General features: G+C 32.8%; 2 protein-coding genes across 6 annotated transcripts in view; one reads left to right on the top strand and one right to left on the bottom strand.

The window, feature by feature from the left end:
- The window catches only part of LOC114332213 (uncharacterized), a 110,595-nt gene extending 103,492 nt beyond the window's left edge, over positions 1 to 7,103 (bottom strand). For both annotated transcript variants that reach the window (XM_050642130.1, XM_050642129.1), the window contains exons 1-2: positions 6,494 to 7,103; positions 4,474 to 4,690 (exon numbers count right to left, since the gene is read on the bottom strand). In XM_050642130.1, the coding sequence (XP_050498087.1) occupies positions 4,474 to 4,690; positions 6,494 to 6,564 (288 nt within the window). In that variant the 5' untranslated portion in view covers positions 6,565 to 7,103. The remainder of the gene's footprint in view (positions 1 to 4,473; positions 4,691 to 6,493) is intronic.
- Positions 7,104 to 7,686: 583 nt separating this feature from the next.
- Positions 7,687 to 22,695, top strand: part of LOC114329750 (zinc finger protein 697) — a 63,913-nt gene continuing 48,904 nt past the window's right edge. Inside the window, exons 1-3 of one of the 4 annotated variants that reach the window (XM_028278946.2) lie at positions 7,687 to 7,942; positions 18,388 to 18,593; positions 20,243 to 20,311. In XM_028278946.2, the coding sequence (XP_028134747.1) occupies positions 7,851 to 7,942; positions 18,388 to 18,593; positions 20,243 to 20,311 (367 nt within the window). In that variant the 5' untranslated portion in view covers positions 7,687 to 7,850. Of the gene's footprint in view, positions 7,943 to 18,387; positions 18,594 to 19,813; positions 20,190 to 20,242; positions 20,312 to 22,695 lie in introns of those variants that run through there. The other 3 variants (XM_028278949.2, XM_028278947.2, XM_028278950.2) reach the window with 3 other exon arrangements.

Below are 22,695 nucleotides of genomic sequence, written 5' to 3' on the forward strand. Positions count from 1 at the left end.
ATACTTAAAGTAAAGAATATAAACAAATATGAAGTGTCATCACCGCAACTGTCAAATAAATGTTACCAATTTATTCTAAAATGTCACCTTCGTTCGATTACAGTTACAGTGTGTTCCGAACAAAAATGTGCTTCATAAAAACGCTTTATAATCCATTTATACAAATGAAATGAAACAAATTCTTGTGTATTTCTTTAGGTTAACATCTTCAAATATTATTTCTACGCGTATATAATAACATATGTCTAGTGGCTGTAATTCCAGTGTACTCGGCAAAGTGATTCTAAAAAAGAACACACCTACCGCCTAAATATTTCGTACAGTCCGTCTAGTTTACTTACCGTTACACGTCATTATCTACGTCAGAGATCTAAGTTGACATAGTTGCAAAAGTATAAAAAAATCCTGAATCTATTTTAAATCAAATAGATCACATAATTATTGTAAACGTGGATTATACAACAAAATAAATTAATATTCAATGTAAATAAGTAAACACTTAAGAAATAGAGAACAAGAATTAAGTTTATACTCTTTTAAGATTTGCAGTGCAAGCGTTTTTGAACTGCATTGTTAATAATTAAAAAACGGCTCCGAACTCTTGACATGAAGCCGGTAGGTTTCTTTGTATATGTCTACAATAACAACTAAAAAAGTTGTCAGATACCTCGATTATTCCAAGTCGTGATAAAATTAGGTGAAATTTATATTTTTATAGTAGAGGATGTTTTTATACTAAAGTAAATAATAAAAACAGTAAATATAATAAAACAGATACTTAAAGTAAAGAATATAAACAAATATGAAGTGTCATCACCGCAACTGTCAAATAAATGTTACCAATTTATTCTAAAATGTCACCTTCGTTCGATTACAGTTACAGTGTGTTCCGAACAAAAATGTGCTTCATAAAAACGCTTTATAATCCATTTATACAAATGAAATGAAACAAATTCTTGTGTATTTCTTTAGGTTAACATCTTCAAATATTATTTCTACGCGTATATAATAACATATGTCTAGTGGCTGTAATTCCAGTGTACTCGGCAAAGTGATTCTAAAAAAGAACACACCTACCGCCTAAATATTTCGTGTTGGTATCATGCGACGTCACAGGCTATGACGCGGATGACGTGCAACGGTTAGTAAATTAGACGAAGTATAAGTAGGTCAAAATTTTTGACGTAAGAGAACTGTCAAAACATTAGAATGTGACTTTTCATTATTGCCATGTTTATTATAAACATGGCAATTGGGACCGTGCAAGTTCGGCAAAGCGACCCCTATTTCTACGCTCTGTACTAAAATTCGCACTTTTAATTATATTGGCCAATTATATTAGTCCTGGTTACTGGATAATTGTCAAGGCCATAGTCCAAAAAAATAATAAGAAGAAAAAATAAGATTCAGGTTATGTTATATGATGATTGTATGTAGTAAATAAAATTAGTTATTAAAATGCAGTACTGCAAGCAAAATAAAATTAATTAAATGTACCTTTATATAATAATTGCATATCATACCAATATTGTGGAGCAATATATAATTTTTCTGCTTCATTGACAGAAGGTATGAAATATACGTCAATTTGACAATTTCAATTGACAATATGAATTATTTAAGATCGTTGCAATATTTCTCCGCGACTCGCGCAGGGTCGTTTCTCGTTTCCCCTTCCAAGTACTTGCACACCGCGAATAATGAAAAGTCACATTCTAATGTTTTGACAGTTCTCTTACGTCAAAAATTTTGACCTACGTAATATCGCTTTTGTAGTAAAAATACTATAATATAATAGTATACCTCGACACGGTAAGGTACAAGAGGACGGCTTAAGTAAGTAAGTAATATAACTATAATGTAATATACAGGGTGTTAGTAAATAAGTATGAAAAATTTTAAGGGCTAATTCTACATGAAAAATGAATGCCAGTTTGCTCTATAAACATATGTCCGCAAATGCTTAGTTTCGGAGATACGGGGTGTTGAAATTTTTATTTCAAACTGCCAATTTATTTATTGCTCTAACACCAGTTGAGTTATGAAAATGAAATTTGGTGAGTTTTAGGAGGTAGTTATTACGAATTTTATGACATACAATTAAGAATGTTGTATTCATTGGCGCGCCTACGGGCAATGGTCTGAATTATTTTAAAGAAAACAATAGTACGCCACTGAGATTTTTCGAATTAGAAATTATTTTTAAATTCCACGTCTAATTTATGATAAAAAACCTTTCTTGCCTTTTTTTCCTATGATGCACAGTTTTTATGCAGAAAAATAAAACATCTTGGCGCATATTTTTCATTTCTTAATACATCATCAAGAACTATCCAATATAATAATACTAAACTAGAACAATAACAGAAAATATTACTAATACCATTTCAACTAGGTGCAAAGCTGCAAGAAATGTTTAAAATGATCTCCTTTACATGTAACAGAAGAATTTTATATTCATCATTGGCGCCCGTAAGGGTAATGGTCTGAATTTTTTGAAGGAAAAAATAGTATGTCACTGAGATATGTCAAACTAAAAATCATTTTTGAATTCCTCGTTCAATTGACGACAAAAAATCTTTCTTGCCTTTTTTTTCATATGCATATTCAATAGCATGTTTTATTTTTGTTATTTTATTCACTTTGACGGAAATCTAAACACAGTCATTTCTTTACCGTGTGAATGACGTTGTATGTTTTAAATATTAATTGCCAAAATATAATTATTTACCTTAAAATTTAAAAGCCCAATATAAAATTAGTTGTGAAAACAACTGTTTGTGTAATATAAAGAAACTTCAAAACGCAAAAATTCGACAAAAACCGCAAAAAATTCAACTGACTGACAGCCATAAAATTAAACAAAGCAGAAACGTCAAACAAATTGTGCTTAAAATATGAAAACAAACCGAATCGTCTTTTTTGTACCTATCTCTTTTCAATGCACTGACTCTAAATGGTTCATAAAAATAACATGTGTTTTTACTTAATAACAAACGTCAGCACGTCATATCATGAGTTTCATGCGTGGAAGAGAATGATGCTAGATAAAAAGTATGTGTTTTATCTCGCCAGGTATTAATGACGCACGGGTAAAGACTCGCGGACTCAACTGTAGGTACTAAACTAATGTTACCAATCCTCAAAATGGTTACAATACTGATATACACAGCATACAGCGTGCCCGCGCGCCGTCTCTAACAGAGCCGCCGCTCCTTCAAAATTGTCAGAAACGAGCTAGTCCCGAGGGACAGCGAGGTTTCTCCTGCGTTACCACTGCCAGTATTGGTAACAGCATATAATAACGTGTAATGGATTCACATAATATCTCGCCAATATTTTCATGCGTCTAGTTGGCTATTTACTGAATTAGGTATCTACTATTAACAAATATGTTTGTTGGTAAAAAATATAAATGGATTTATTTCATAACAGTCATAAAATATTTATTGCAAGATTTTTAACTGTTACCAATGGTAACAGTGGTTACATGGACGCTTAGCCAGTGGGCTCCCCGGACACAATTCCGTTTGATTAGCGGTATTGGTATGTCACGAAACCGATTTGAAAGTTTTCATAATCATTTACATATCTCAGATGTCAACACCGACAATAATACAAACAATAATCTTTGTAAAGTAAGGAAAATAATTACCAGTTTTGAAAAATGTTGCGAAAAATCAATGCTTGAAGAAAATAACTGCAGAGATGAGACAATTATAACATTCAAGGGATAATTTTCTCTAAAACAGTATATTAGAGCCAAGCCAAATCCTTCAGGTATAAAAGCCTTTAATTTTTGTGGTGAATCAGGAATATTATAAAAGACAGAAATTGTGTCAAAAATTATCATACAAGATGCCAATAAAACAATATATTTTTATATAGGTATGCTTTTTTTGTAGTTAAATATTATATATGGTTTTATTTATTTATGCCGTAATAACCTCTTGGTGGCAGTTGCCACTAATTTGTAAAATTAAAAGTGGGGGGGGGGGGCAGAAATTTTATAAAAAATATTTTCAGTATTAATTAGGTGTCCCATTGAATAAAAAAGCATCAGAAAAATTTTACCTTTGAAAAAAATAATTCAGGGCTGAAAGGGTTAAACTTATTATTATTAATACATATTTAATATATTAAAAGTGGCATACAACAACCTAATTTCAACCCGTGATTATTGAACTATTACTCTGAACTATTACTGAACGGGTAAAGTAATGGGTGTTATTATCTATTCAATAATAGTGAATAATGAGAATGCTATTAAACGGTCCTAGAAAAAATAATTATTGTTGCATGTCATTACCTTAAAACATTTATGATATTTTATAAATTGTTCTGTACAATCATTTTCAACTTAAAGGTTCACATGCAGTGCCTTCAAACTAGTTGTACTTAATCTATACTTTTTATTGTGGACTCAATGTAAAATTACTTTTTAAATAATATGAAAATGATTTCTAATAATACCTTTCGAAGTTCTCCTTTTGGCTGCACACTTTTTGGCAACTCAATAAATAGAGTTGGTACTGCTTGATCCAACAATTTAGTTTTTCCTGTGGTAGTTTCATAAAAAAAAATATCTTCAAAGTGTTTCGAGCAGATTCTGTAGTTTTTTGTGGGTGTAAAGTTTTTATTTTTCATATTTTCAATCCATAGACTTCTTTTTGCTTCTTCTTTTGGAAACCTATATAAAAAGTAAATGGTATTACAGTAGAGCGTCGATAATCCGAACTAATTGGTACAGAGGTAGTTCGGATTATCAAATTGTTCGGATTATCGAACATATGTTCAAAATACATACAAACTCTTAAACATAGTACATGTACATACGTTTTAGTTACAAGGAATAAAACACCTGCATAATAAACAAATATATTGTATGTATTTCTGCATAAACAAAACAAAAATCCGCGGTCATATTTTGCCCATATTGTCATATTAAATCCAAAAATTCGGTCCGCGATCATATTTTTTAATTTTATATTTTTTTTGTGTTCGGATTAGCGATAGTTCGGATTACTAGGGTTCGGATTATCGACGCTCTACTGTAATTCCATTTTCATAGGTGCCACATTATATTTTATAAATTCATTTATTTCGTACCTACACCAATGGTAAAATGGTGATTCTTTATGTTACTTTTAATTTTACCCAATTAGATGCTAGCTCGTGGTAGAGGGGAAACCCATAGAACATCTAAACCAGTTCAAATATCTAGGTGTAGAGTTATTAAGATATCATGACCCAGCCAGAGACCTAAGAGGACAAATTAACAAGGCTGCTGTCTTGTCCGGATGTTTGAGAGATGTGGTTTGGAATAACCCATATATGAGAATGGACAGCAAAGTTAGAATTTATAAAACTTGCATCAGACCTGTTATGACCTATGGCATTGAATCAAGAGAAGACACCAATAAAACCAAAAGCATGCTACAAACAGCTGAAATGAAGACACTAGGAGCAATAGCAGGGAAGACAAGAAGAGATAGAATACGAAACAACATCAGGGAACAATGTGGCGTGCAAGATGTAGTCAGATGGGGCATTCAAAGACGAAGAGAATGGTTCAGTCATGTAAAAAGAATGGAGGAGCACAGACTACTAAGAATTACTCTAGAAGGAAAACCAGCAGGCAAGCGTCCAGAAGGGAGACCACCAAAAAGATGGAGAGATAGCTAGCAGTCTACCTCTCAAGAAATACTTCAACATCAGTATTAACAGATCAACAGATCTACAACAAGTATAAGAAGAAGAAGAAGACTTTTAATTTTACATGTAAATTTTTCGCATTTTATAACTTAAACATGTAATTTTAATTATGTAGATAATAAGGTGCATTGAAGTGTTAATTTTCAAATTATTAACCATTTAAGACGCAATATCTAAGAATAAAGGAGTATTTATTGAATTTTCATCTACGCACACATAATAGACCTGGATCATGCGTACCAAAAAAAAGTTGATTAATAGCAAGCTGAAAATTTGTTAATAGCTTAACAGTGTCTAGTCAGACAAACTTTGATGTATGGGAACACTGGAACAGGGGAAGTTTTAACTGTGGAAAAGGTTAAAAATTTGGAACGTCAGACTACGAAAACGTTCCATGTATTTTGTCGGACAGAACTTCCAATCGATTTGTTACCATTTCATTAAACTTTCATGCAAGAATCAGACTGTTATTTATCACCAACTGGGCATTTCAATGAGTGGAACACGAAGAACATGTCAAATGTTACATGAGAGTTTAATGAAAGAGTAACAAATCAATTGGATGTTCTGTCCGACAAAATACATGGGACGTTTTCGTAATCTGACGTTCCAAATTTTTAAACTGTCCCACAATTAAAGCTTCCCCTGTTCCATTGTTCCCTTACATCAAAGTTTGTCCGACTAGACACCGTTAAGCTATTAACAAATTTTCAGCTTGCTATTAATCAACTTTTTTTGGTACGCGGGATCCAGGCCTATAACAGAAATACTTAGTTACCTGTGAAATGTAACTCCCACTTCCTTCCTTCTGCTGTTGCTTTTACAACCGTAAGACGAACACATCACCATTTTAAAGAGTTAAAAATATGCTAGTTTTCACTCAGAAATTACTAATAAAAAATAAAACAAGTGGTGTCAAACCTCAGGTCTCAGGTGGGCACCAAACGAATGGCGGACCGCGGTCAAAATCGGCTTCACTTTCGCTTGAAAGATGCTTGAAAGACAGATAGCGCGTTACCTCTCCTAAGGTTGCTCCACAATATTGATATGATATGCAATTATTATATAAAACTAAATTTAATTAATTGTATTTTGCTTGCAGTACTGCATTTTAATAATTAATTAATAACATAACCTCACTTTTTCTTCTTATATAATTTTTTTTAGGCTATATGGCCTTGACAAGTATCCAGCAAGTGTGCCTCCCAGGACTAAGTGTGCCTCCCAGCTGTGAGATGGAATTAATTTTGACAGCATGTTGAAATGCCCTATTCAAATTCAGAGATGTGAGGTTACGCCGGTTACGGTTAACGGTTACGTAACGTAACCGTTAACCGAATCGGTCGTTGTCAACCCTGACGTTGACGTTACCGATTACCGAACGACCGAACTAGAAGTATGTAACCGAAACCGAACCCGCCGCCGAACCGTTACGTTGTGTTCATAGATGAGGGGAAGGGGCAGTGTTCTCAGACCTCCTGAAATTTCAGGAGACCTACTGATGGCGACCCTCGCCTACTGATCTACTGATGGCGTCCTTAAACCTCCTGATGAAGTGATGGAATTATGAAAATCATCTGGTTTTGTTCCAACTCGATACAAAACCGTTCTTGAATGATTGCGAGGATGCGCAGTAACGAAAAATGTGTTACTGCGCAGCATTATTCGTCATTGCGCATGCTCGTAACGATTCAAGAACGGTTTTGTATGGAGTTTGAATTTTTCAGAATTTTATCCTATTTCATTTTTTTTTATTTTTATGCTTTAGCCGCCATCTAGCGTTGCCACAGCCGTCCCTTACAGATTTTATAGAGTTGCATGCCTACCTATAAACGTAAAAATACTCCACCAACTGATTCTACTGATTTTTCGTGGCGACATCTAGTTGCCAATCTATAAACGTAAAGACTGAAACTACAGAATTCTACCAATTTGTGAGGCGAGCGAGTCTCCTGAAATCTCCTGATCGTTCGTGGCGACACCTCCTGATCCTCAAAAAAGTCATCTGGGAACACTGGGAAGGGGTGGGTTTGTGTTGTGTGTTGTGTTTGTGATGAACTGTTTTTAATAGTTCCGTATTTTTCGGGCATTTTTCGAATTTATTTGGTTTTTGGTTCTAAATATTGCCATTCAACATGGCTGGACGTGCTTGTATTGTAAAGCACTGTAAAAATAAACGGTCCATAACAGGCGACTCATTTTTTACGTTTCCTAGGGATGTCAGAAGGTAAGTTCTTTTCCGTGTACCTATTACAAAAAAAACAGACTAATCTACAATACAGAAAAGTTGCTGCCATTTGAATATGCTGCCATAACTTTTCTTGTACATTTCATAGCTGTTTTTGGAACTATACTAAATTTACAATCAAGATGCAGTAGAAATAAACAAACCAAGACATGTTAAATGCTACTAGGAGCACTCCCGAATCATAATTTAGAATGTATAAATGGAAATCATGATTTGGGATTTAGGTACTGGTACTACAATGTATGCAGTCGGAAAAATGAAAGAATACCCATGAACGAACATATAAAACACACTGTATTTTCCTGTCAACGTGTCACAAAGAAAATTGCCCAGCGCAATTACATGTAAATAATAATTATTACATGTACTTGCGCTGGCCAATTTTTTGTGTGACACAGTGACAGGAAAATACAGCATGTTTTATATGTTCGTTCATGGGTATTCTTTCATTGTTCCTACTGTATACATTGTAAATTATTTTTCGAGAGCGCTTCTAGTAGCATTTAACCTATCGTTTGTTTATTTAAACTGCATCTTGATTGAAAATTTAGTATAATTCCAATGTTTTAGCCTGGAAAATGTTTTCTAATTTAGGTTATTCCAAACAATAATTACTATTCTATGGAACTCCCACAGTTAGTTCTTAGGGGCCAAGTATTACGTAACATTGCTTGGGGGGGGGGGCAAAAATCTTCAAAAATTGCGTTACACAATAGTTAAATGCCCATTACAGTGCGTTACGTAGCGAGGGGATTAAAAATCACGTTACTTAATACTTGTAAGTTCCCTTATGTAGCTAAAGGCCACTTCACACCTTCAGTTTTAACTGCACAGTTTCTACTGAACAGTCACACTGTTCAGTTAAAACCTATGTGTGTAGGCAAAACTGAAAACTGTTCAGTTCAACTGACAAATGAATTGAAATTCCATTGATGCCGCTACACATCTTCAGTTTTAACTGCACAGTTTCAACTGAACAGTCGAACTGTTCAGTTAATACTGACATCCATGATCCATATGAGGCGATCGGAGCAACAGTGGCCTAACCCACAAATTGGACATTTTTAGATAATTATATCAATAAAAGCAGCAACATTAAATTAACAAGGGTCTACACAACCTATCCCTATATTTGGCTAAATGGAGCTACATAATTTGTAGTAATATCCAGTACGCATAATGGAAATACGAATGTAAATATTTGAATGCATTTAGCTCAAAACTTCGTTTGTGGGGTTAGGCCACTGTTGCTCTGAGTGCCTCATATAGTCTACACACGTTCAGTTTTATCAGTTGAATAATTTTTCGGTTGAAGTCACACTGTATAGTTGGTTTGCTAAACTCAGACACAACTGGCTGGCTAGTGATTTTAGTAAGTAATTTTGCCACAAAATTGGCAAAAACCAAATTACCACTGGCGAAGCGTCCATGTAACCACTGTTACCATTGGTAACAGTTAAAAATCTTGCAAATAAATATTTTATGACGATGAATAATTCTATTTACCAATATTTTTAACAATAGAAGTATATTATTATATTATGTGGTAATTAATAGTACCTAACTCAGTAAATAGCCAACTACTCGTAGACACGAAAATATTGGCGAGCTTGTGACTCAGTTGCACTTTATTATACTCTGTTACCAGAATCATTTCTGGTTACACTGGTTATATACCCACGCTGGCGCTCGGGACCAGTTAGTGACTGGAAATTTTGAAGAAGCGACGGCATAACTGCGCTGTGTATCAGTAGTGCTGTTACCACATTTAAAATTTATTTATTTATTTAACGGAAAATCTCCTTTTTACAATATAAAGATATATAAACATTTTTAACACTAACCTACTAACAAGTAAATATATCATAATAACATAGGTATTACCTACATAAAATACTTAAAATATATAAAATACAAAAATTACATAAATTACACAAATACTCCCTCAGTTGGTTCCTAACAAATAAATATATCACAACATATTACATTAAATACTTCCTCAGTTGGTTCTTAAACCTGGTTTGACTAACTCCCAGCAGATCTGTAGTTTTATTAATTTCATTACCCAGTCTATGAAATCTAGGTATAGGACTATTATATCCGTAGTTGGTATAATGAAAACTAATTGAGAATAATGGTTTATCTCTAATATTTACAGTGTTTAATTTAAAGTTGATTAGCTCCAACAAATCCGGGCAAGTTATATTACCCTCCAAGATTTTATGAAGAAATAAAAGATCATTAATAATTAAAGTTTTTTCAATAGACAACAACTTTAAATGATTATTTATTCTCTGATAAGAAGAAAATTGAGGCATATGTAATCTCCACCGACAAGTTCTCAAAAACCTATTCTGGACTGCTTCCAAAGATAAAATATGTGATCGATAATGAGGTGACCACACTGGTGAAACATACAATAGGATGCTGCGTACTAAAGATAAATACAAAGTCCTGAATGTAGAAACAGAAAATTCTCTAGTTTCTAGTTATAAATCCTAAAGTTTTCAAAGCTCTACTAGTAATAGATCTTAAGTGTGAGACAAATGTCAAAGAACTGTCAAAAATTACTCCTAGATCCTTGATTTCCCTAATTTTCTCTAAAGGAACAGAATTAATATTATAAACAAAATTTACAGGATTTGTTGATCTTGAGAAAGTTATTGTAAAACATTTGCGTGGATTTAAAGACATGGCATTATTGGTAGCCCAATTAATAAAGCAATTTAAATCATCTTGTAACTTGAAACAGTCAGATAATTCAGAAATTTCCATAAATAATTTCAGGTCATCAGCAAATAATAAAAACTTACAATATTTAAAACATGAAGCTACATCGTTAATGAAAATATTAAATAGTAAGGGTCCCAAATGTGATCCCTGTGGGACGCCAGAACTTGCGTTTATAGGAATCGAAGTAAAATTTTTTATTTTCACATACTGAATCCTGCATCCAACCAATTCACTAAATAGTCTGGAAATCCGATTTTAATGAGTTTTTGTAAGAGTAAATCGTGGTTCACTGTATCAAATGCCTTCGAAAAGTCAGTGTAAATCGAATCAACTTGGCACCTCTTTTCAAAGGCAGAAGTGATACAATGTTGATAAAGCAGTAAGTTTGTGTTGGTAGACTTACCACTTGTAAAACCGTGCTGTTGTTCGATCAGAATATTTTTACAATTCCATGACAAGGGTTTATATAACAACAGTTCAAATAATTTAGGTATTGCAGAAAGTAATACTATGGGATGATAATTAGCAATATCATTTTTCAGACCATTTTGAATACAGGGGTAATAAAACTATCCCGCCATTTAACAGGAAATTGTTGTAATTTTAACGAAGAATTAAATAAATAATTTAGTGGTTTGGAAAGACTACATTTACAATTTATCAAAAAATAGGCAGGGATACCATCCGGACCACTAACCAGTTTACCTTTTAAAGAGCTAATTCCTTCATAAACTTCGCTTAGGGAAAATTGTATAAATGGAATGTCAGGCTGCCTAAAAATATCGTATTGCATATTTGACACATCTATATTATCACTTTTATAAACACTAGAGAAATGAGTAGCAAATAAATTACTAATGTCTGTACCACTTTCAGCAATTGTACCATTATAATGCATTTTATTGGGGATACCGTGATCTTGTTTCAATGAGTTAATGTGATTCCAGAAGTATTTTGTATTTTCACTAACCTTCAGATCAGTACTAGAAATATAATTATCATAACATGTTCTCATTAGCTAAAAAATACTCCCAATTAATTGGAGCAAAATAATCATTTAAAGCTATATAATCAGCATTCTTAAAATCATAATACAGAATATCGCAAGACAAAGGATTAATATCACTAACAGTTAATTCACATGAAAGTGCAACATGGTGGTAATTGTTTGACAATAAAGTGTCCACCGCTGTGTCAACAGTAATTGATTCCAGAGCATCATCATTACAAAAACATAAGTCAAGTAATACTCCATGCTGATTTGCAACTACATTGGCCTGCCTTAAATTCAAATATGAAAAACTTTCACAAACCGTTAATGCAGGATATTCTGCAGGGCAAGAGACAGAAAGACCATCCTCAGTAGAATAATTCCAAGTTGCATGTGGAAGATTATAGTTTCCAAAAAGATATAAGCTACTATTAGGGTTGTTTTCAACAATAAACTCTACTGCAGAGCAATGATCCACATAAATATCCTGATTTGATGATGGTAGAATGTAAACAGCTCCAATAATAACAGTTTCGTTATGGCTTGACAAAGAAACAAACAGATGTTCAACATTAATAAAGTGAGTGGTAAGATGCGTAGATTTAAACTTACTATTAACTAAAATTAAAACTCCACCACCTCTATTCTTTGAACTAGTATTTAAGTTTCTATCAGCTCTGAAAACACTATAATTGTTGAAACAAAGCTCATGATCAGTAAAATTATCTGTCAACCATGTCTCGACCAAAATAATAACATCATATACACAATGTGCAATAGCGTTACGTAGCTCAACTAGCTTTGTACGGATCCCACCAACATTCTGGTAATAAAGTAATAAAGGAGAACGTTTCAGTTTTTTGGTGCTTTTTTTTACAATTGTTGGCATACCACGGATATATTTAATAGAAATATCAAGTTCACCATTATCTTTTCTTGCCACCTATTGGTCCTAAAAATTGGTGACAGTACCTATAAAAAGTGTGCTTGCAGTTAACCGTGGATGAGTGTCACTTCTTAATCGATCAACTGGTTAAAAAGTAATTCTCCTTGTATAATTTTGAAGAAAAAAATGAGATTAAAAATGAAAGACCTATTTTAAACAATTTAAAAAAGGAATCAACAAAAGTAGTTCGATATTTTAAATTTAGTTGGTACAGTGAAAATCCTTGGTTATATTATGGTTGCAAGAAAAATATACTGTATTGTTGGCCATGTCTTCTGGTTTCTACAGAAAAATGGGTGGACTAGGTTCACGATTTAAATAGTGTTAGCTTTTTAAAAAGGAGACATAAAATTTCTCCGTTACCTACATGTAAGATATATACCCAATTTGATTCAGTTTGGCAAAACAAAAATCAAAAGTTCTTTTAACCAAGCTTTTAAAGCAAATATTGCTAAACATAATGAGTTTGTTAAAAAAAATAGATAGGTATATTCTTAGCACACTTATAATAGATACTGCATGTTTTTGGGCCAAACAAGAACTAGCGTTTCGTGGTCATTTTGAGTGCGACGACTCTGACAATCCAGGCAATTACAGGGAATTGTTAACATTAATTGCCACAAAAGATCAAACATTTTGTCAACATCTAGAAACATCTGTTTTTTCGAGAGTTTCAAGTGATATACAAAATGATATTATTGAAGCTACACTCACCGGCACAAAATTCCACCATGAAAAATTTTTGAATAAGTTTGACAATTTATACCTTTATTATTTGTGCTCCGATTTTCAAGATTCTTACACCAGTTTGTAGGTAGATGTATTCATATTGTTTGGTATTATTCCGGTAACAAAAAATTTGGCTTGCATGTCACTGTACAGGGATCAAAGGAAGCGTTGTATTTTCTCCTAATTTTAAAAAATTCTGTGGAAAAATGGAATAGCTGATTTTGTTTCATAGTCCTGTCATATTTTCCCGGAGGCATCACCAAAATTTTGTTTTTTGAATTATCCGAATATCTTTTTTCTTGTAAGAGCTGTACCATTTTTTGTAAATAAAAACACTGATTGGCTCATACGATTGAGGTTGGATTGATAAGATTAGAATGGCCCGCATGCAGCCCAGATCTCAATCATATTGAGCATTTATGGGATGAATAAAAAAGCTATTTGCCGTCATCCTAGGCCTCCAGAAAATTTGGTACAGTTATGGCCCTGGTAGAGGAATATCAGGCTATTCCCCATGCAAGGAAAACACATCTTTATTAGATGCTAAACAGATTGCGAGCAGTCGTTGCTGCAAGAGGTGGACATAACCGCTATTGAATTATTTTGTTTTGTTGCTAAATTTGTTTTGTTTTGTTAATTTTAGTGCGTTTGATATTTTTAATTAAATAAACCTTCAAAGCAGTGTTTTTAATTACAGCTCTTACAAGAAAAGAGATGTTCAGATAATTCAAAAAACAAGACCTTAGTGATACCTCCAGGATAATACAAAAGGAGTATGAAACAAAATCAGCCCTCCAATTTTTCCACAGAATTTTTTAAAGTTAGGAGAAAAAACAACGCGTACATTCACCCCCGTATAATGCCATCTAAGCAAAAATTTTTTGTTACCGGAATAATAGCAATTGACATCAATACATGTACCTACAAACTCGTGCAAGAATCTTTTGAAATCGAAGTACAAATAATAAAGTTACATATTGTCAAACTTAATCAAAAATTTTGGGTGGCGGAATTTTGTGCCGGTGAGTGTATATATATACATTTAGCCATATCTTCATTTTTTTAAATAAGATTTTTTGCATCTGGTTTTGGTAACACTTCAGAAAAAGTCACGCGTCGCCACTGCAAATTACTAAATAGTTAGTAATTTGGCCAATTTTGGCAAAATTGGCAAAAACCAAAAAAATTACCTACTAAAATCACTAGCCAGTTGTGTCTGACTTTAGCGAACCGACTATACCAGCAGAGTCATCATGGTTTCTTCCAATGATGCTGTAGCTATTATTAGCCTATTATGCATTTTGGGAAAGATAAAACAAAAAAGAAAAAAAATGTATAAACATTGGTTATTAAAAAGAAAACAATAGTCGCATGATAATTTACTGAAACAGCTCAGAATTACTCCAAAAGACTATAAAACTATTTAAGAATGGATGAAAACTGCAAAATAAGTGAAAATTGTTATATGTTAATATCTTTTATTAAAAGTAATGCAGAACTTTGATGTTTCACCCAAAGTTGGTTACTGGCAAACCCTCAAAATTTGAAGGCGATCCATTAATTATTTTAAAAGTTATTTTATATGTTTATCCCAGAGACCTTATTTTTCCAATAACATAAGATAGACAGAAAATAATGAAGATAGGGCAATTCTGCAGATCACAAATGAAACTAGAAGAGTTTTACTATCAATATGTGTTAAAAAAATATAAAAAATTATTTATTATACGTAGTCACAAATCCTAATGCCAAATTTTTGAAATTTTGTAGTTTATAAACATTTAGAATAACTTTTAAAATATTGTCAGTAGAAAAATCTTTTTGCATATTTAAAAAGCTGGTATTTTACACGAAAACTACACAGTTTTTGCTACACACCGTCTGTTTGAACTGCACAGTTTTATCTAAAGGCTGCTACACACTTTTAGTTTTATCTGCACAGTTTCAGCTGAACAGTTGAACTGTTCAATTAAAACCTATGTGTGTAGGCAAAACTGAACACTGTACAGTTCAAGTAACAAATGAATTAAAATTCCATTGGATAAAACTGTTCTGTTAACTGTCTAGTTCAAACTGAAGGTGTGTAGCAAAAATTGTGTAGTTTTCGTGTAAAATACCAGCTTTTCGAATACCTATGAAAAAAGATTTTTCTACAGACAATATTTTTAAAGTTCTTCTAAATGTTTATAAACTACGACATTTCAAAAATTTGGCATTAGGATTTGTGACTATAATAAATAATTTTTTATACTTTTTTAATACATATTGCTAGTAAAAGTCTCCTACTTTGGGGACCTATTGGGTTGTGATTATTAGGTCCTAAAACCAAAAAAAGTTAAGTAAAAGTTTCCATTTTAGTGGGGACTTTACATTTTTTAATTTAATTTTCCATTTCCAACAATCGTTTTTTTCGATTATAGCGCCATCTTTCAATTCAAAAAAAAATGTTGTGAATAAAAGTTGCTTATTTTTACGCAAATAATCCAAATCTGCAATAAAAAATGGGGCTTCTATTTAAGATTTTAAAATCCCCACCTCCGGGTTGTGGGGGGTTGTGTTTGGTATCTTTCAATAGATTTTTAAAAAATATTGAACACATAGTTTCTAGTTTTTTGATCTGATATTCATTTCTCAAAATATTCGCTTTTTTTTGTGAAAGTTTTTGACTCACCCATTTCCGCTCAAATCGTCAGATTTTTGAAATATACACTCTTTTGCATGTATTTAACTTACCTTATCTTAATCTGACAATTTCGAGTATTTTTAAGGATAGATTTTTTTTCGGGCCTCTCTGAACGAACGCCCCTGTGCTAAGAGCCAATATATACTAGAGGTGCATCTGCAGGGTACCCCGTTTCTCCCCAAATGATAATCTGACGCGCTCGAGTAACTGCAAAAATCCCCGCTTGGGCTCTCCTACCATTATGTTATTGCAAAAATAAGATCTCTGGGATAAACATATAAAACAACTATTAGAATAATTAATGGATCACTCTCAAATTTTGAGGGTTTGTTAAGTACCCAGTATCCAACTTTGGATAAAACACCAAAGCTCTGCGTTATTTTTAATAAAAGTTATTAACATATAACAATTTTCACTTATTTTACAGTTTTCATCAATTCTTAAATAGTTTGCTGGAGTAATTCTGAGCTCTTTCAGTAAATTATCATGCGAATATTGTTTTATTTTTAATAACCAATGTTTACACCACTTTTTTTTCTTTTTTTTTTTCTTTTTTGTTTTCTCTTTCACAAAATGCATAATAGACCAATAGATGATCCAAAAGATGGCATAACCCAGACATCCAAAGTGAAAGTTTTCCTCCAACACCAAATTGTTCTATATGGTCCACATATTGTTCAGTAAAAAGTTACACCATTTTGAGCGTCCGGTTTGTGGGGGAGATGGCGGAGAAGTCGGTAAATTAGTAGTTTTTTTACGTTTTTCTTCAATATTTCTAAAACTATGCTTTAGCGTAAAATGTTCTATACAAAAATGTTCTACATAAAATTTAAAAAAAAAGGTCCTATACATAATTGTTATAAAATCAACCATGTGTCAATAATTATTAAAATATAATAAAATAGTTATAATAATACAATAAAATATAAATATCACAAACAGATTTACATATCACAACAATGACTATCTATTCCACAACTACTCAAATAAACATACGCCTGGGGCCAGAAATGAATTCAGCTTTCGGTGCAAAAAAATCTAGATCAGGGTGAATATTTGCCCATCTTAGTGCTCGAGATAAAAAGTTATTATAAGCATAGTTGGTTCAGTGAATAGGAACATAGAAAGTTCGGTTTAATTGTGTTTTGCGGAGAGGTACATGGAGACCAACCTGCTCAAGTAGCTGAGGACACAAAACTGTTGAATTAACCATCCCATAAAGCATCTTTGCATCTTTAATTATTCGTCGGTTTCGCAATGAGAAAATGCCAAGTTGGGTTTCACTTTGATGATAATTTACTTGATTTAAGTCAAAATGTATACCCAGTTTATATGCTACATATTTCAAGAACTTGTGTTGGACTGTCTCGATTTTTGATATGTAAATATAAGATGGAGACCATACACAAGAACAATACTCTAGATGAGGTCTAACAATATAGTAGTTTAATTGCTTCAATATTCTGAAAGTCTCTAGTGCATCTTTTTATAAAACCAAGCATTTGTAAAGATTTGGAAATTGTTGACGTATAATGTGATTCAAATAAAAGTTTACAGTCTAAGTTAACTCCCAAATCGCGAATTTCAGTAACCCAGTTAACAGGAATATTCTGTATATTATAATTATATTCTATTGGGTCTCTCGATCGTCCAAATAAATAACATGACACATGGATGCTTTTCGATCTCCCCATGTTACACATGGTGTAACTTTTTACTGAACAATATGTAGACCATATTATAGAACAATTTGATGTTGGAGGAAAAACTTTTACTTTGGATGTTTGGGTTAGGCCTTCTTTTGGACCAATTAACCTCTGTAACTTTGGAACCGTTCATTTTAGAAGGATTATGCATAGATAGGTCATTTTTTATTTCAAATTTAATGTAGAACATTTTTGTATAGAAGGTTGTTCATGCTAAACCGCATAGTTTGAGAAATATTGACGAAAAACGTAAAAGACTACTAATTTACCCATTTTCTCTCCTCTCCCCCCAGCCCTCCAAACCCGACGCTCAAAATGGTGTGACTTTTTTCTGAACATTATGTGCACCACATAGATTAATTTGGTGTTGGAGGATAACTTTCACTTTGGATGTCTGGGTTTGGGTCTAGTTATACCATACTACAATAATTGCTACAGCATCATCCGATGAAACCATGGTGACTCTGCTGGTAACGTGTGACTTCAACCGAAAAATTATTTCAACTGATAAAACTGAACCTGTGTAGACCATATGGATGTCAGTTTTAACTGAACAGTTCGACTGTTCAGTTGAAACTGTGCAGTTAAAACTGAAGGTGCGCAGCGGCCTTAAGCATTTATTTTGGTTTGTTACAGTGCTACAGCTTGGGCAAGAGCTTGTGGTCGTGAAGACATAATAGAGAGGTTCCCCAGGTTTTGTAAGAGTTATCGGATTTGTGGAATGCACTTTGAGGAAAAGTGCTTTATTGATGGACATAGTAATAAGTTATGGGCTGGTGCAATTCCTACCATTTTCCCAACATTGGAAAGCAGTTCACCTGACCATACATACGCTGTTAAAGGTGATTAGTAGTTTATTTGATGGATTACACAGGTCAACATGAATTTTGAGTCTGATTTTGATTACTTATGCCCAACTAAAGAAAGAAAAAATATTTTATCTAATAAAGTTTGCTTTTGTACTTACCAGAACAAAATTTCAAATTTTATGAAAAAACTCTATTTTTGGAAATTAAATTATATCTAGAAGTAAACAAATTTTCAATTGAATGGGTGATTGGAAAAAGGATAACATTCCTGACAACCATATTTTTAGAAAATCAAAACGAAAACTGAAATAAAAATGTAGGTATACCATTTTTATTCAGTTGCAATACGAAGACAAAACCGTCTTATTCTTCACTTAGAACAGAGAGCACAAACCAGCACTCTAAATCGACGATTTTCGACTCTAATTGGAGTCATCATCAGAGAGGCGTAGGTTTGCTGCTCTCTGCCCCAAGTGACGAAACTCCGAGAGCTTATCTAGAGAGAGTAGGTGTCTAGCGACATCTGGCAACTGGAAGTAAAAGTAAAAGTTTTCAACCTAATAGAAATACTAAAAATATTAAAAATATTCCTAAAAGATATTTAATTGAAAACTTATTGGACCATTTTCCTAGTAACACCTCCATGGCTTCTAAAAATTGCTAGCCAGATGGATGCTGAAGCGAAGAAGACAAGAGGGAATTCAAAAAATTTCCGTTGGAATTTACCAGTTGAATAGACGGGGTCGTGAATTGTAAGTTTTTGAATGCCCTCTTGTCTTCTTCGCTTCAGCATCCATCTGGCTTGCAATTTTTAGAAGCCATGGAGGTGTTACCAGGAAAATGGTCCAATAAGTTTTTAATTAAATATCTTTTAGGAATATTTTTCAATATTTTTAATATTTCTATTAGGTTGAAAACTTTTACTTTTACAAAAAGAAAACTGTTTTGCGTCGAAGACGCTAGAAGGAGGCCGGCGATATTATCAAATTGGCGCTCAAAAATACACTCTAATACGGTCATTTACTGAGCTATTAGAGGTAAGTAATAATATTAAAGATTGGATATAAATTTTGTTTCTAAATTCTTATTAATTTCATTTTGTAAAAACGTTCGATCCGGCTCTGTTGGTTTTCATTGAGCTAGTCCGGTCGTAACTTTTCGCCTCAGATGACAGATAACAAGATGGCTCCTTCAAAGGCGCCGACGCGTCACTCATGTGTCACTGTCACCTGTCACTACTCTTCAACTCTTCACGTCTTCACTCACGTTTGTTTTTTCGTCAAATCAAACAAATGGTTATTCTTAATTCTTATTAACCTCGAATAAGTTCCTGCCATTCATGTAGTATTTTGCACATTAAATAATAAAATATGGTTTTTCACAATAAATGCTGTATCGTACAATGTATCTATAACTCAAAAATTAAGCATACTTTTCCAAATCCTGATAAAGACATTATACGATTCAGGAAGTGGCTTAGCGTTATTAAAAATCCTGAATTAGATAAAATGAATCCCAGTACAGTTTTTAAAATAAAACGAATATGCCACAGCCACTTTGAAGATACGTGTTTTTCTTCATGGAGTACTAGATTGTATGCCACTGCAATTCCTACCTTACATTTGCATAGTGAGTTCAACAAGTATTTGTTACAAAACAAATAACATTCTGATTGATTTTAGATGATTCCTCTTCTAATGTACATCCCAGAAGTATTTCAACATTGTGTGCAAAGGCAAATGTAACAGATAGTAAGTAACTGTGATTTGTAATTAATAAAAAATATTTTACTTCAAGTGAATCATGGTATGCAAGCCCCTTTCCATTTCAGTTGGCCCACCTTTTGAATTTGCAGTTTACCATAAACAAACAGTCCTGGATTAAAAATCTTGAGGCCCCTTAAGAAACCTCCGCCTTCTCCCTCCAAGATCTCAGATAACCCCTCCATCTCTGAGCAATATTTCTTAGATACATATTAAGGGACATTTTGCAGACCTAAACTTAAATTTTTGTTTCATTTTGTAGAACGTGTTGTTTGAAGAAATAAAACAAAGAAATAGTCAAAAAACTGTGTATACCCTATTCCACGAACATACGCCTGTTTTGGATCAGTACCGGCACTAGGTAAAGTGTTGCACAGTAAAATATTAGTTGTCGAAATAATCCAAAACAGGCGTATGTCTGTGGAATGGCCCATATTTACAGATGTTGCTTAACTCTTTGTGGCATGAGATTTTCTAGACCCTTGTGGCACAGAAACATTCAATTGCATGTTTAAAATGACCTCCTTTTTCAAGAAACAACTGGTATAGTCAGTTCGCTAACCTCAGACACAACTGGCCAATGATTTTAGTAAGTAATTTTGCCAATTTGCTAAAATTGGCAAAAAAATAATTATTAAATGGATAATAATTACTAAATAGTTAGTAATTTTGCCACAATTGGCAAAAAACAAAAAAATTACCTACTAAAATCACTAGCCAGTTGTGTCTGAGTTTAGTGAACGGATTATGACCATTTGCGTTTGGCTGATAACTAAACCGTGGGAATTTTACAAATTAATGACTATACTTAATAGAGACAGAGGGAATAAGTAACACAAACCTCTTGCATAGGTGTAACTTGACAAAAGTAGATTAGTAAGGGGTCCAATTTGTTGACCACTGTAGCACAAAACAACATGTAGCAAAAATTTGGTGGCTCAAATTTCAATCTGGTGTGCCGAAAAGAGTTAAATTATTAAAACAAAAGATATTGCAAGGTATTTTAAAACAACTACAACTGAATTTGGAGTCTAATAAATAAAATCTAGAAAAGTTACGAAAGTTTTGTTTGAATTTTAATACATAAACATTTTATTTTAATTAGAAAATATAAAAGTTAATAATGACAGAAAATGTTAAGCTGTGGCTAAATAAAATATTTAATATATTTTATTTATTACATAATTTTGCAAGGTCTAAATTGTAGTAAATTTAGTTTGAGTTTTCGAAGCCTAATTTATAATGCATCTTTTCTGAGTTTCGTAGAAGCAAAACTACTTCAAATTCCAATTTTTCAAGCACATCATTCTAAAGAATAACAATAATCAAGAGAAATGCTAGTCTATTTTGTGCCATTGTAGAATAGTTTTTTAATAATTTTTTCATGTATAAACCTTTCATCGATTATGTCATTACGCTCAGATGGATGATCTCACTAATATGAAATATATTTTAAAAAATTGTAATTTAAAAATAAAAATAGACCTGTTTCGGCATTTCCTTAAAATGTAATAACTACTGCCAAATATAGAGGTGGACTGTTTTCTTTATGTCTGCAGTATTCTAATTTTATTGTGTACTATCCCAGTTTTTATAAGGTTTGCAACCCAAATATACAGTGCTAGTCAAAAGTCTGTACCCCCCCTCGTATCTTTTGAACGGTTATACCTATAATGGTGAAATTTGGAGGGAGGAAATAAACGGACGTAAGCTTCTTAACTAGTCATGACAGGTGACGTAATAGTGACAGATGACGTTACAGAACCACTGTGACCGATAATTTTAAATGTGACCTTTTGGCAAGTGATACCTCGTTTGAAAGGTATTAAGGATACCTATTCAGTCATACTAATTTTTTTGGGTTTTAGTTGATTTTGATTTTGGTGAATAAACTAAATAAATATAATATTGTAGTTTCGCATTTAATTAATAAAAATTAAAATGTCCTCCTATGGTTTTTTTGTCTAAAAAGTTAACGTTTTTCAATTCTCTAGTAGTTTTTACGTCAACATCAACCTTTTTGACAAGTAATCATATGCGGAATTTTGAATTTTTATTAATTAAATGCGAGACTACAATTTTATATTTACTTCATTTATTCATCAAAATTAGCTTAAACTCAAACAAAACTAGTATGACTGAATAGGTATTTTCAATACCTTTTAAACAAGGTATCACTTGCCATAAGGTCCGATTTAAAATTATCTGTCACAGTGGCGCTGTAAAGTCATCTGTCATAATTACGTCACCTGTCATAACTAGTTAAGAAGCTTACGTCCGTTTATTTCCTCCCTGCAAATTTCACTATTATAGGTCTAACCGTTCAAAAGATACGAGGGGGGTACGGACTTTTGACTAGCACTGTATGTACT

The sequence above is a fragment of the Diabrotica virgifera genome, chromosome 1, assembly GCF_917563875.1.
Source record: "Diabrotica virgifera virgifera chromosome 1, PGI_DIABVI_V3a".
In the NCBI taxonomy this organism is placed as follows: domain Eukaryota; kingdom Metazoa; phylum Arthropoda; class Insecta; order Coleoptera; family Chrysomelidae; genus Diabrotica; species Diabrotica virgifera.